Consider the following 16,738-nt stretch of genomic DNA (forward strand, 5'->3'; position numbering starts at 1 on the left):
CTGATATGAGGGAGAGGAGATGCAACATGGGGGGTTAAGGGGATAGGAGAAGAGTAAATGAAACAAGATGGGATTGGGAGGGAGACAAACCATAAGTGACTCTTAATCTCACAAAACAAACTGAGGGTTGATGGGGGAGGGTGGTTGGGAGAGGGGGGGTGGGGTTATGGACATTGGGGAGGGTATGTGCTATGGTGAGTGCTGTGAAGTGTGTAAACCTGGCGATTCACAGACCTGTACCCCCGGGGATAAAAATATATGTTTAAAAAAAAAAAAAAAAGAATTTTTCTAATACACATATGGTCCCTGACTTAAGATGGCTTGACTTAACGATTTTTCTACTTTACAGTAATGCAAAAACAATACACACAGCAGAAACCACACTTTGAATTTCGGATTTTGATCTTTTTCCAGGGTAGTGATATACAGTACAATATGCTCATGATGCTGGACAGTGGCAGTGAGCCACAGCAACTAGGCAGGCACGCAATCATGAGGGTAAACAATCAATATACTCAGCACTATTCTGTACTCACATAACCATTGTTTTTCACTTTCAGTATAGTACTCAATTACATAGATACTCAATGCTCAATTAATATTTTTTAAAGATTTATTTATTTTAGAGAGAGAGAGAACAAGTGTGCACAAGTGGTGGGGGGCAGAGGGAGAGCATCTTCAAGCAGACTCCCCGCTGAGTGCGTAGCCTCACATGCTAGATCTCATGTCCTATGAGATCATGAACTGAGCCAAAACCAAGAATTGACACTTAACCAACTGGGCCACTCAGGTGCCCCTACTTTTTATTATAAATTAGGTTTTAGGTTAGATAATTTTGCCTAACTGTAGGCTAATGTGACTACTTTAAACACATTTAACTCAAGCTTGTCTATGCTATGATGTTTGGTAAGTTAGGTGTATTAAATGCATTTTTGTCTTTTGATATTTGCAATTTATGATGGTTTCTTGGAACATAACCCCATTATAAGTTGAAGACTTGTATTAAAATTAAGCAGGATTCAGTGCGGTGACAGCACGTCCAGACTAACAAAGCTCTTCCATATAATGAAAGAGATGAACTCGAGCTTAAAGGGGAAATAATTGGGGAAAAATATCCAGACTCAACTGAACTGAATTTGAATCTGCTTCTGAGCTGTGATATAATATTCTATGTCCTAGACACTATGTTAGATGTCAACCAATTCTCAGAACAAAGCTGCAAGGTTGATGCTGTTTTCACTTTATAGATGAGGATTTGTAAACCAATATATCCAGTACTTACTAACCAGTTTTGGCAAGTTATTTAAGTAGTGTAAGACTTTAAATTTTTAAATTTAAGTTGACATACAATATTAGTTTCAGCTATAAAGCATATTGATTTGAAGTTTTATACATTAGTCAGTGCTCACCACGACCATACTTACCATCTGTCACCATATAAGTTTACCACAATATTATTGACTAGATGCCCTGTGCTGTACTTTTCAGCTTCAAGACTTATTTTATAACTGGAAGTTTGTGCCTCCTAATCCCCTTTATCTATTTTGCGTGTTTCACTAGACTGTTTCCCCCTCTGGCAACCACCACTTTGTTCTCTGTACTTAAAAGTCTGGTTTTCTAATTTGTTCATTTGTGTTTGTTTTTAGATTCCACATATAAGTGAAATCATACAGTATTTTTGTTTCTTTCTGACTTATTTCACTTAGCATAATACCCTCTTGGTTCATCCATGTTGTCCCAAATGGCAAGATCTCATTTATTTTTATTCTTATGTCTTTGTAACATTCCTGTGTGTGTGTGTGTGTGTGTGTGTGTGTGTGTGTGTAATCACATCTTTATCCATTCCTGTGTCGATGGACACCTAGATGATTCCATATTTTGGCTATTGTAAACTATGCTGCAATAAAGGTAAGAGTGCATATATCTTTTCAAATTAGTGTTTTCATATTCTTTGGTTCAAGAGCCAGTAGTGGAATTACTGGATCACTTGGCATTTCTATTGTTAGTTTTTTGAGGAATCTCTATGTTTTTCACAGTGGCTGCACCAAGTGTTATTCCTACCGGTAGTGCAGGAGCATTCCTGATTCTGCACTTGCTCACCAAAACTTCTTAGATCTTCTTTTAATACTAGCCATTTTGACTTGTGTGAGGTGATGTCTCTGTCGTTTTGATTTGTGTTTCCCCAGTGATTAGTGATGTTGAGGCTCTTCAGGTGTGTTTTGGCAATCTCTCTGTTCTTTGGAAAAAAGTCTGTTCAGGTCCTCTGACCATTTTTAAATCCGATTGTTCTTTTTGTGTTGAGTTGTATCAGTTCTTTATATATTTTGGATATCAACCCTTTATCAGTATATCATTTGCAAATATCTTCTCCCATTCAGTAGGCTGGCTTTTTGTTTTGTTGATAGTTTCTTTTGTTGTGCAAAAACTTTATATTTTGATATAATTCCAGTAGTTTATTTTTGCTTTTATGTCCCTTGCTTGAGACCACCTATTCATAAATATATGGCTGAGAGTGAGGTCTACAAAATTACTCCTGTATTTTCTTTTAGCATTTTTATCATCTCAGGCCTCATATTTAGGTCTTTAATGCATTTTGAGTTTATTTTTGTGTGTGTAAGAAAGTGATCCAGTTTCATGGGTCACAAATCAGGCCTCAACCAGTACCAAAAGACTGGGATCATTCCCTGCATATTTTCAGACCAAGGTGCTTTGAAACTTGAACTCAGTCACAAGAGGAAATTTGGAAAGAACTCAGATACATGGAGGCTAATACATGGAGTATCCTACTGAAGAATGAATTGGTCAGCCAGGAAATTAATGAAGAATTAAAACAAAATTCATGGAAAGAAATGAAAATGAAAACACAACTGTTCAAAACCTTTGGGATGCAGCATTCTACCACTGTTGTTCAACATACTACTAGAAGTCCTAGCCTCAGAAATCAGACAAAAAAAGAAATAAAAGGCATCCAAATCAGTTGTGTTTCTTTGCATTAACAAACAGAAGAAAGAGGAATTGAGGAATCAATCCCATTTTGCATCAAAAACCGTAAGATATCTAGGAATAAACCTAACCAAAGAGGCAGAGAATCTGTAGAGTACAGAGGACCTGTAATTTAAAAACTATAGAACACTCATGAAAGAAATTGAGGGAGACAAAAAGAAATGGAGAAACTTTCCATGCTCGTGGACTGGAAGAACAAATATTGCCAAAATGTCTATGTTACCTAGAGAAAGCTATACAATCAACGCAATCCCTATCAAAATACCATCAACTTTTTTCACAGAGCTAGAACAAATAATCTTAAAATTTGTATGGAACCACCAAAGACCCCAAATAGCCAGAATAATGTTGAAAAAGAAAACCAAAGATAATGGTATCACAATTCCTGACTTTAAGTTCTATTACAAAGTTATAATAATCAAAACAGCATGGTACTGACACAAAAAACAGACACATAGATCAATGGAACAGAATAGAGAACTCAGAAATGGACCCTCAACTCTATGGTTCACAAATCTTCAACAAAGCAGAAAGAATATTCAATGGAAAAACAACAGTCTCTTCAACAAATGGTGTTGGGAAAATTGGACAGCCAGATTCAGAAGAATGAAACTGAAGCATTTTCTTACACCATACACAAAAATAGGTTCAAAATGGATGAAAGACCTAAAATGTAAGACAGACACCTGTCAAAATCCTAGAGGAGAACTCAGGCAGCCACCTCTGTGAACTTGGCCACAGCAACTTATTGCTAGACATGTCTCCAGAGGCAAAAATGAACTATTGAGACTTCATCAAGATAAAAAGCTTATGAACAACAAAGGAAGTAGTCAACAAAACCAAAGACAACTGACAGAATGGGAAAAGATACTTGCAAATGACCTATCAGATAAAGGGCTAGCATCCAAGATATATAAAGAACTTAACAACCTCAATACCCAAAGAACAAATGATTCAGTCAAGAAAGGGCAGAGGACATGAACACACATTTCTCCAAGGAAGCATCCAAACAGTGAATAGAGACATGAAAAAATGCTCAATATCACAGGGAGATAAAATCAAACCCCAAATGAGATACTACCTCACACCAGTCAGAATGGCTAAAATTAACAAGTCAGGAAATGACAGATGTTGGCAAGGATGCAGAGAAAGGAGAACTCTCTAACACCATTGGTGGGAATGCAAGGTGGTGCAGCCACTCTGAAAAACAGTATGGAGGTTCCTCAAAAAGTTGAAAATAGAACTATCCTGTGACCTAGCAATTGCACTACTAGGCATTTACCCTAAAGATAAAAACGTACTGATCCAAAGAGGCACCTGTATCCCCAATGTCTGTAGTAGCTATGTCCACAATAACCAAACAGTGGAAAGAGCCTAGATATCCATCAACAGATGAATGGATAAGGAAGATGGGGTATATATACATAATGGAATCCTACTCAGCCATAAAAAATGAAATTTTGCCATTTGCAAGGACATGGATGGAACTAGAGGGTATTATGCTAAACAAATAAGTCTATCAGAGAAATACAATTATCATATGATCTCACTCAGATGTGGAATTTAAGAAACAAAACAAGAGGGTCATAGGAGAAGAGAAAAAAATATGATAAAATCAGAGAGGGAGACAAACCATAAGAGAGACTCCTAATCATAGAAAACAAACTGAGGGTTTACTGAAGGGTGGGGGTTGGGGGGATGGGTAGCTGGGTGATGGACGTTAAGGAGGACATGTGATGTAATGAGCACTGGGTATTACATAAGATTGATGAATCAGTGACCTCTACCTCTGAAACTAATAAAATAGGTTAATTAACTGAATTTATTTTATTTTATTTTTTTTTATTAACTGAATTTAAATAAAAACATTTTTAAAAAGTGATCTAGTTTCATTCTTTTGTATGTAGTTGTCCAGTTTTCCCAGCACCATTTATTATTATAGACTGTTTTCCTCTCCGTGTATCTTGTCCCCATTGTTGTAGGTAAATTGACCAGATAAGCATGGGTTTATTTCTAAAATTTCCAATTCTTTTCCATTGATGAATGTGTCTATATTGTTGGATTGCTTTGAACTGTAGGTTACTTTGGATAGTATAGACATTTTAACAGTGTTCTTCTGAACCATGAATATGGCATATCTATCCATTTGTCTTCCAATTTCTTTCATCAGTGTTTCATATATGAGTACACAGTATAGGTCTTTCACCTTCATAAATTTATTCCTAGGTTATTTTATCCTTTTTGGTGCAATTATAATTTTTTTTAATTAAAGTATTGTTGAGTCACAATTGAATTAGTTTCATATGTACAAGATAAGATAGTGATTCACCAAACTTATACATTATGCTATGGTCACCATGCATGTAGCTATCATCTGTCACCCGACATTGCTATTTTAATACCATTGACTGTATATCCTATGATGTATTCCCTGTGATTTATTTATTCTGTAACTGGAAACCTATATCTCTCAATCCACTTTACCCATTTTGCTCATGTCCCACCTTCTCCCCTCTGATACCCATCCATTTGTTCTCCACATTTATGGGTCTGCTTCTGATTGTTTCTTAGATTCCACTTATAAGTGATATTATATGTGTTTCTCTGACATTTCAATTAGCATAAACTCCCTTGGTTCATCCATATTGTCCCAAATGGGAATATCTTTCTTTTTATGGCTGAGTAATACTTCATCGTGTATACTACCAACTCTTCATTTATTATCTACCAACGGGGCACTGTGTTGCTTCCATATCTTGACTATTGTAAATAATGCTGCAAAAAACATATGGGTACATATTTTTAAATTAGTGTTTTTGTATTCTTTCAGTAAATATCTAGTATTGGAATTACTGGATCTTACGGTATTTTTTTTTTAATTTTTTGAGGAACCTCTCTACTGTAGTTTTCCACAGTGACTGCACAAGTTTATATTCCCACCAGCAGTGCATGAGAGTTCCCTTTTCTCCAAAAGTTCTTGTCTTTTTGATACTAGCCATTCTAATTGGTGTGAATGGGCAGAGGACAATTTCTCATTGTGGTTTTGATTTGTGTTTCTCTGATGATTAGTGGTGTTGAGCATCTTTACATGGGCTTGTCATCTGTAGGTCTTTTTATTTTTTTTAAAATTTCTTTTCAGTGCTCCAGAATTCATTGTTTATGTACCACACCCAGTACTCCATGCAATACGTGCCCTCCACAATACCCACCAGCAGGCTCACCCAACCTTTCACCTCCCTCCCCTCCAAAATCCTGTTAGTTCCTCAGAGTCTCTCATGATTTATCTCCCCCTCTAATTTCCCCCAGCTCCCTTCTACTCTCCATCTCCCCATGTCCTCCATGTTATTCCTTATGCTCCACAAATAAGCAAAACCATATGATAATTGACTCTCTCTTCTTATTTCACTCAGGGTCTGTTCAGGTCCTTTGACCATTGTTTTAATCAGATTGTTTGATTCTTTTGGTGTTGAGATGTACAAATTCTTTACACGTTTTTGACATTAGTCCTTTAAAAGATATGTCATTTACAAATATCTTCTCTCATCAAGTAGGTTGTCTTTTTTGTTTTGTTGATGGTTTACTTTGCTGTGTAAAGTCTTTTTTCTTTTTTCTTCCCTTGCCTTAGGAGACCTATCTAGAAAAATGTTGCAAAGGCCATAGTCAGAGAGATTACTGCCTGTGTTTCTTCTAGATATTTTATAGTTTCATGTCTCCCATGTAGGTCTTTAATGCATTTGGTGTTTGTTTTTGTGTGTCACATAAGGGGTTCTGTTTCATTCTTTTGCAGGTAGCTGTCCAGTTGTCCCCATACCATTTATTGAGTAGACTGTCTTCTTCCAACCATGTATTTTGCATCTTTTATTGTAGATTAATTGACCATACAAGTGTGGGCTTATATCTGAGCTCTCTATTCTCTTCCAAGATCTATGTATCTATTTTTGTGCAAGTACCATACTGTTTTACTAGAGCTTTATAGTAGTTCTTGAAATCTTGCATTGTGATATCACCTGCTTAGTTCTTCAGTGTCAAGTTTCCTTGGCTATTCAGGGTCTTTTGTGGTTTTTTAAACATTTCAGGATTATTTGGTCTAGTTCTTTCAAAAATGCTGTTGGTATTTTGATAGAGAATACATTTAATTGGTAGATTGCTTTGGGTCTTGTAGACATTTTAATGATATTAATTCTCCCAGTACATGAACACAGTATATCTTTCTACTTGTTTGTGTTGTCTTTATTCTCTTTCATCACTGTTTCATAGTCTTCAGCATACAGGGCTTTCAAATCCTTGGTTAAGTGTACTACTAGGTGTTTTATTCCTTTTGGTATAATTGTAACTTGAATTATTTCTCTTTCTGCCACTTCATTATTAGTGTAGAGATATACAGCTCATAATTTTAAGTATTAATTTTATATCCTGCAACTTTAGTTGAGGTTTCTTTGAATTCTTTGAATATTGCTCATAGTTTTAGGTGGTCTTTAGGGTTTCTATGTATAGTACTATGTCATCTGCAAAGAGTGACAACTTAATTTCTTCCTTACCAATGGGTAGATGCTTTATTTCCTTTCCTGTCTGATTGCTGTAGCTAGGCCTTTCCATATTATGTTGAATAAAAGAGGCAAGAGTGAACATTCTTCTTTCATTCATGCTCATAGAGGAAAAGCTCTATGTATCCTCATTGACTAAGATCATAGCTGTGGGTTTTCATGTTATCTTTTATCAAATTGAGATATGTTCCCTCTAAATCCACTATATTACGATATTAGGAATTTTTATCAGAAACATGAATTTTGTCAAATGCTTTTTCTGCATCTATTGAGATGATCATAATACCGTTTGTTAATGTGATATATCATGTTGATTGATTTACAAAGATTAAACTGTTCTTACATCCTCCAAATAAATCCCACTTGATTATGGTGAATGGTTCTTTTATGTATTGTTGAATGCAGTTTGCTAATCTTTTGTTGATGATTTTTGTTCATCAGGGATACTGGCCGGTGGGTTTCCTTTTCTTCCCTGTAGTATCTTTGAATTTGATATCAAAGCAATGATAGTCCCATAGAATGTGTTTGGAAACTTTCCTTCCTCTTTTATTTTTTGGAATAGTTTGAGGACAATAGGTATCCATTCTTTCTTAAATGTTTCGTGGAATTCATTTGTGAATCTGTCAGGTCCTGGACTTTTGTTTGTTGGGAGTTTCCCCACACCCCCTCCATTACCATATCAATTTCCTTACTAGTAATTGGTCTGTTCAGATTTTCTATTTCTTCCTGATTTGGTTTTGGAAGATTCTATATTTCTAGGAATTTATCCATTTCTTCCAAGTGGTCTCATTCTTTGGCATACAATTTTTTCACAGTAGTCTAATAATTCTTTTTATTTCTGAGGTGTCAGTTTTTTTTTCATTTATTTTTTTGTCCTCTTTTTTCTTGATAAACTAATTTTCTATCAATTTTATCTTTTAAAGAACTAGCTCTTGATTTTGTTGACCTATTTATTTTAGTCTCTATTACATTTATTTCTGTTCTGATCTTTAATACTCCCTTCCAACACTGGGTTTTGTTTGCTCTTTTTCTAGTTCCTGTAGATATAAAGTAGATTGAGATTTTTCTTGTTTCTGGAAGTAGTCCTTTGTCTCTACAAATTTCCCTCTTTGGGACACAGCGAAAGCTGTTCTAAGATTTTTCACTGTTGTGTTTTCATTTACTTTAGTCTTCAAGTACTTTAAAAATTTTCTCTGTTAATACTTCATTGATCCATGTCATGTAGTAGTGTTTTATTTGACCTCCAAGTATTTGTGTTTTCCATTTTGTTTTCTTGTTATTGATTTCTAGTTTCATACCATTGTAGTCAGAGAAGATGCATATTACTTCATTCTTAAAATTATTGAGTCTTGCATTGTGGTTTAGCCTATGATCTATTCTGGAGAATGTCCCATGTGCACTTGAAAAGACTCTAATCTTGTTTTTGGATGGAATGTTCTGTATATGTCCAACTGGTCTAACATGTCATTTTAAAGACACTGTTGGAGTGCCTGAATGGCTCAGTCAGTTGAGCATCCAACTCTGGATTTCAGCTCAGGGCATGATCTTAGGGTTGTGAGATCAACTCTCCACTGGGTACCATGCTCAGCAGGGAGTCTGCTTAAGATTCTTTCCCTCTCCCTCTGCTCCTGCTTGCATGCTGCCTCTAAAATAACTGAATAAATCTAAAGACACTGTTGATTCCCTCTAGTATATATTTCATTTATTATATTCCCAACTCTGATTCTTTATATTTTCTGTTGGCATTTTCACTGAGTTCTTCCATTCTCCTCTGTAGTCTGGTGAGCTTCTTTATGACTGTTACTTTTAATTCTTTATCAAGTAGATTGGTTATCTCCATTTTGTCTAATTCATTTTTTGAGGTTTTGTCTTATTTGGAGAAAATCCCTTTGTCTCCTCACATTGCCTTTGTGTTTATTCCTATTAATTAGGCAGAACAGCTACTTCTAACATTGAAGGAATGGTGTATGGTCACCTATGTAGACTGGCTGGTTGGAGTTGTAGCTGGCATGAGCTTGGTGGTTCTGGGGCATTCCATGCTGGGCTTCCTTAATGGGATGGCTAGAACTATAGTGGGCATGGGCTAGGGTATTCCCTCGACTCCATGCAGAGGGTGTCCTGGCAGGATCACTAAAGCCAAAGTTGGTGCAAACTGGTGTGTGCTGGGGTTCTCTGCATGGAGGACACCTAGTGGGTTAGGTGGAGGCAAAGAGGGGTGCAGGCTGGGGTATCCTGAGCACCCTGTGCAGGGGCGGTGGCTAGAGCCATGGTGTAGCATGGTCTGGGACATCCTGGGGTGCTCCATACAGTGGGTCCCCTGACAAGAGAGCTGTATCTGAACTGGGTGCATGGTGGGGTATCCTGGAATGCTTAGTTCATGGGATGCTCTGGCAGAGCAACTAGAGCCATGGCTGGTCTGGGTTAGGTTGTCTCAGTGTATTCAGTTCAGGGTTTGCCCTGGTCAGGTGGCTACAGTTGAGGCACAGTACAGACTATGAGCTCCTGGGATGTTCTGTGCAGGTGAGTCCTGAAACTCTCTTGAGCTAGGAGTGTCAAACATAGCAAGAATTAGGAAATTAAAAAAAACATGTGCTTGGAGTGTTCCACGATGTTTTGTGCTTTTGTCACTTTGGCAGGATGGCTGTAGCTGTAATGAGTGCTGAGCAGGGGTGTCTTGGTATGTGGTATGCTGGAGGCTGTCTTATTTGGATGGCTTGGTCTGGTGTGGGCTAGAGGCCAGGGGCTCACTGTGGCAGTAGGCTAGCTAGGTTGCCTGTACTGTATTCCTCTCCATGCTAACAAGGTGGAGAGGGAATGTAAATAGTGGTGCTCACCAGTACCTCCAGTGCAGAGTTCTTGCTGCTCTCCTGCTGTGTGGTGGCGGTAGGGCTGGATCCTTTATAAGCTAGTTGCTTTTAATTTGTGGCTTTCTTTCTGTGGCCTAGGGCAGATGCATCTGCTCATAGTTCCTTAGTACTATCCCTCCCCATTGTTATTTGCATTGTTGGGACTGTGGGTTATCTTCATTAATGTCTCCATCTCTCTCGCAGTTATGTGGTTTTTTGTGCAGAAGCTGTTCAGTCAGTCAGCTTTCACTTCTCCTTCAGGAGGAATTGCTTCACAAATAGTTTTATATTTGGTGTGTCTGTGAAAGAGGTGAGTTTGTAGTCTTCCTAAGACATCATCTTGGACTAGTCTCCAATGGGATTTTTAAATTTCTCTTTCTTCTACTGCATTATTAGTATATAGAAATGTAACACATTTCTGCTATTAATTTTGTATACTGCAACTTTATTGAATTCATTTATCTGTCCTTTGGTGGAGTCTTGGGTTTTCTATAATTAGAAAATATATCTATCTGCAAATAGCGATAGTTTATCTTCTAACTAATTTGGATCCCTTCCCTTTTTCTTTTCTGATTGTTGCAGCTAGTACTTCCTGCCAATGTTATGTTGAAAAGCGCAAGAGTGGATCTTCTCATTTCTGGTCTTAGGGAGAAGGCTTTTAGTTTTTCACTTTTCAGTGTGACATTGGTTGTGGGTTTTTCATATTTGGTTTATCATGTTGTGGTATGTTCTGTCTGAACCCAATTTGTGGAGTTATCATGAATGGGTGTTATATTATGTCAATGCTTTTTCTTGTATCTCTTGAGGTGATATGGTTTTTAGTCTTTCCTCTTAATGGGATATATCACATTGATTTACTTTTGAATATTAACACTTTTTATTCTAGAATAAATCACTTGATCATGGTGATTTTTTTAATGTACTGGTGAATTCAGTTTGATGCAATTTTGTTCGGCATTTTTTCTATGTTCATCAGATATGTTGACCTGTATTTTTTGTTTCGCTTTTTTTGTAAAGTCTTTGTCTGGTTTTGGTATCAGGTTAATACTGGCGTCACAGAATACATCTGGCTATTTTCCTTCCTCTTCTATATTTGTGGAATAGTTTGAGACCAGGCATTAACTTGCTTAAATTCACCTATGAAGCCATCTGGTCCTGAGTTTTTTTCGATTACTAGTAATGAAATTGAATGGGTAATCATTTAGTTCATATTTTCTCCCTGATTTAATTTTAGAAGATTTTATGTCCCTAGGAATTTATCCATTTCTCCCAAGTTGTCCAATTTGTTGGCATATAATTTTTCATAGTAGTTTCTTGCAATCTTTTATATATCTGTGGTATTGCTTGTTATTTCTCTTCATGCCAGATTTATTTGGGTCTCTTCTTGATATATCTGGTAAAGGTTTATCAGTTTTGTGTATCTTTTCAAATTTATTTCCACTCTAATCTTTATTCCTTGCTTTCTTCTACTAGCTTTGGGCTTTGTCTGTTCTTTTTCTGGATCCTTTAGGAGTTAAGGTTAGGTTGAGATTTCTCTTGTTGCTTGAGAATGCTATAAGCTTTCCTGTTAGAACTGCTTTTGCTGTGTCCCAAAGATTTTGTACCATAATGTTTTCATTTACATTTTTCTCCATGAATTTTTTTCATACCTTTTTTTTTTCATTGACCCATTGGTTTAATACCATGTTGTTGAGCCTCTGTATTTGCATTTTATTTTTGTTTTCCAGTTCTTGTAACTTATTTCTAGGTACTGTTGTGGTTAAAAAAGATGCTTGATATGATTTCAGTCTTTTTAAATTTATTGAGATTTGTTTTGTGGTGTAATATATGATCTATCCTGGAGAATATTCCATGTATGCTTAAATAATGTGTATTCCATTGTTTTTGGATGGATATCTTAGGTCTATCTAGTGTAATGTGTTGTTTAAAGCCAGAAGACCTTAATATTAAAGTAGGATAAAGCTACCTACCTCATCACTGTTCTGAAGATTAAATCATTATAAACATATATCTATGTACATATGTAGACACCCAAACATATAAATGTACATAGTAGCACTTACCTGGATTTTTATATGTATTTCTGGTACCATACCGTGAGGGGAGAAAACCCAATGCCTAAGGTACATATGTTCATGGTGGCATAACTGAATTCAACTGTAGGTTGAATAAAAACTGTAGGTTTTTATATGTTCAAATTATACTGAACAATCATCTTTGACATACAGGCTTCTCTTCTTTTGTAGGTAGTGGATGTAAGTAGAGAAGGCAAAGAAGAAGTATTCTATGGGCCTACACTCCCTTTTGCTTCCAATGGAATAGCTGCATGCTTTCTTCCAGCTCCATATTTCACATGCCCTAACCTTCAGACTCTTCAAGTGCCTCATCACAGAATTGGGACCATCTGAAAGGCAATGCTTTGTTAATAACTATCCTGAACAGAAGAAAAGTTTCATTTTTGGATACTGGGCATGAAAAGGCTCAGTGCTCAATGCTTCCTTGTTTTGTTTTATATGTCTTATATTCAGATAAACATTAGCAAAAAATGAACAGTTTTCTAAAACACATTACTGAAAACTCCTGTCACCCTTCTCTTTGTGGGTCAATATACAATATATATGACTTTTACTGTTGTGTAGCTTAGTACCAACTTAATGGTCCATAATTGTTCCATGGGTCTTTAGAGCCTTCGTGTATACTTTTTCTAAATCAGTACTGTCTAGGAAAACAGGACAATGTTAGTAAGGAATTTATTTCACAAGTACTGTCCTCAGTGGTCTTAAAAAAAAAAATATTCAGTAGTTAATTTCCAGCCTACTTAAATATGGGTTTGTAATTTTTCTTTTAAAAATTTAACATTATGCAGTCCCACTCGGTATAGACTCAGCATTACGACATTATAAAATTTTAAATGCCATATTTTATTTAAGGTAATATGAATAACAGAAGTACATCAGAACAGCAGTTGGAATACCCATATTTTTTGACTTGGTTAATCTGTGACCTTGGGCGAGGGCTTACCTTTCTGTACTTGTTTTTCCACTTTTTAAGGAGGATAATTATTGATTTCCATATAAATTCAGAAGAATTTTGTGAAGATTAGGGAAATGCTAAGTGCTTCGCTGAAGAAAGAAAAGTTACTCAAATTACAAGGTATTTTACAGTGTTTAGAACCTTGTAACTGAAAGGGGAGGTTATTTTTGAAATTAAATAATTACTAAATAGAACTTGAAACACATATTATGGAATAAATGATTCGAAAAGCTTGTGAAAGATATGCTAATTAGGAAAAGGGGGGTTTACCAAAGCCAAAGATTCCCAAGTCTGTACAAATTTCTTGCTTCAAATAATAATTTAAACTTCTCATTTAAACTCATTTAGTGAAAAATGACATTTAAGCTAAAAAAAAATTAGTTATACTAATTTTGGCACCATAAAGTGCTCTGACATAAATCTGAACCTAGACTTGGTAATTCTAATAAAAGTTTTTCCACTTTGTTAAAGGTTATGTCAATCTTGAGGACTTGTGGGATTCTTTTCCACCACCAATACATATTTTATTACTACAAATTTTTAATAATGCATAAGAATTATTTAGGTGAGGTTTTTGGATTTGCTTTGTCTATAGCAAAAATATACACATAAAATAAAACTCAATCACCTTTGAACATAAATTCAAGAAGTATAACATGAGTTTTTCCCTTTTCTTGTTAGGATCTAAGTCACCTTTATAAAAGGGAGACTTTATGCTTTTTCCTTCAGCATAGTTTAATTATTCAGCAATCTTTATCTTATAGGAAACCATCCTTTTATTGATGGAACCACTTTTAGTCATCAGAAGTGAATAAAAACATAAACACTTTTTAATCCTAAATACAAAATTCGCTAACTTTATATATTGTTATACCTAAAATTTTTAATTTCCAAATAATAAGTAATCTGGTTATTCAGATTAAAGAACAGGAGGAGAGACTAGGGGTAAGGAAAAAAAAAAGTGAATAAAAAACCTTCCAGAGATTTAGCCAAAAAATCTTGAGTATTTTTATAGTTCTGAAAAGTGCAAATTGATACTGTTCATTGATATCAAAGAGTGTCTTTAAAGGGTATAAATCATGTAAACTAAATATTTTAAATGCCTTACCAAGTCAGGAAAATGACTCCAGTATTTGAGGTAGCTTTCAACAAGAACCAGAGCAAGAAGTATTTCAGATTTACTAAAATTTCTACTTGACAAATGAATTTACTTCCAGCTGGTTTTACCTTATAAAAACCATTACATTTAAAATCCCAATCCTATATCCAATGAATGAAAGGGAACTGGTCTAAAAATAAGCTTGCCTGACTGATAATGGAAAGGTAGCCTGAGATTACTCCTGATATTTTCTGTATAGACTTCTAACTATTCATTCAAAACAAACTGGCATATTATTATCAAACCCCTTCTTGGTGAAATTTAATGTGTTATTCACTAATATTACAGAATTGAATGCAGAGAATTTTAAAGTTTTGCATAGTTTTTGAAAACATCTTTTATGCTGTAGCCAGAGAATAGAATCCAAAGTGCAACATTCCTCTCTGAGGAAAAATAAAATGCTAAACACTTATGATCAGATCATTCTCCTCAAATTATTAAGAGCTAATAAAAATTCTAGAAAACTATGCTTGGTCATATAAAGCAAATTCCATTGAAACTATTCCAATATATATTTTCCATGTAAGTGACCTATCCTTCGTAATTCGTCTTCCATTTTTACTCTTCAAAATTATAGATCATATTTTATTTGTAGTAAAATTAAATTAAATTTCCATTGGGAGATCATGAAACTTCCACCACCTTAAGTGCTACTTCAAGACTTGACTTTGCAAGAGAAGACACAGTACCAGATAAATATTAGCAGAATGTTCCTTTGTGTAGGAGGAAAAGCCAGCAAAGACACTAATCTCTAAAATAATATGTTTGTAAAGTACAATGAAATTCCTTAGAACCTTCATAACAAAATACCTACTAGGTTGCAATTAGGATATTTTTCCTGCTTTTTCTCTTCATATTTTCCACACGGTTTAACCACATGTATACCGTATCCTTTCCAGCTATTGCAATAACTGAAAAACTCTCTATTGTTCGACCACAGAATATAAAACAGGAATAAGATAGAAATTATTCCTCAAGACAACATGGTTCATTTTTATTTTGGTTTTCAAATAGTCAATCTATCATAAAAAAGAAGCGGAATAATCATGGATGCAGTGCAAATTATATACATTAAAACGGTATATACCATTATAGACATAATTAACTTATAAACATGAATATACAATAAGAACATCCAGAAAGCACAATTCACAGATGCAATAAGTTGGATAACTGTTAGCACACCACAAACTTTAACAAGCAGATTATTCAGTTCTAATCATGAGGTACTTATTTTGGTAACCCTAGCAATATAGATTATCAGAGAATCAAAATACAAATCTTATATCTTAAAAATATGTGAAAAAATATGCTAACTTTGCTAGCTTCCCAAACCAACTGTTTTAAGCAAACAAAGCATGGCATTTATATTGGCATACTATACACTTGACTGACAAGGTAGTATTTTTAACCCTAGAAGGAGCAGGCAGGCAGATCAGTTTTTGGAAAATATAAGGTTTACATATACTTTATAGGAATTTAGGGAAGATAGGTTTCCTACAGGTCTTTCCCAATTGCAGAAGTTTATCAAATTTTTATGTAACAGATAATCCTACCAAAGGGGAAGTAAAAATGAAAACTGTCAAAGATTCTGTTAAAGTACATGTAATTCTTTAAGAAGGAAGTAGTTTTAAAAATTTGTGATGAAGTATGGAAAAAGATAATGGGTAAAGAACACACAACCTGCAGATACTTATTTTTTTTTTTTATATAGATGTCCAGGTAGAAAAAGTCAAATATGTTTAGGAAAAAATATGCTAGGAATAGATAAAGATATAAACGTTTTAAAGTATGAAACTGTTCTAATGCAAATGAATTCAATACTGAATGATTTTTGTACAGAGAGCATATCCCATGTTTTTTACTCCCCCATGAAAACCTAATTAAATGTTCAATTACAATTTAAATCATAACCAAATCTGAATATCTAATAAAGTCCTTCTCTCATGCTGTTGTCCTTCAATCATCTCTTTTACATTTCATCTGTATATTTTACGAAAATTATTTGACTGGAATACTCATGTATCTAAAATATATTTTAACTTCCTTCCTATTTCAGTGACTTAAGGTTAGGTTTCTAGAGAAAGGGTAGTATTTTACGCTGGCAAACTGAATGAGGCTCAGAGTATAGAATGAACATGGCAATCAGATAT

At 35.1% G+C, this 16,738-nt stretch overlaps 1 protein-coding gene across 8 annotated transcripts in view; it reads left to right on the plus strand.

The window, feature by feature from the left end:
• The window catches only part of KLHL32 (kelch like family member 32), a 246,296-nt gene extending 230,640 nt beyond the window's left edge, over positions 1–15,656 (plus strand). For 7 of the 8 annotated variants that reach the window (XM_032858162.1, XM_032858163.1, XM_032858165.1 and 4 more), the window contains one exon: positions 12,640–15,656. In XM_032858162.1, the coding sequence (XP_032714053.1) occupies positions 12,640–12,801 (162 nt within the window). In that variant the 3' untranslated portion in view covers positions 12,802–15,656. The remainder of the gene's footprint in view (positions 1–12,639) is intronic. The other variant, XM_032858167.1, reaches the window with a different exon arrangement.
• The last annotated feature ends 1,082 nt before the right edge of the window (positions 15,657–16,738 follow it).

This window comes from Lontra canadensis, unplaced genomic scaffold, assembly GCF_010015895.1.
Source record: "Lontra canadensis isolate GAN:19392208 unplaced genomic scaffold, GSC_riverotter_1.0 scaffold14, whole genome shotgun sequence".
Taxonomy (NCBI): Eukaryota; Metazoa; Chordata; class Mammalia; order Carnivora; family Mustelidae; genus Lontra; species Lontra canadensis.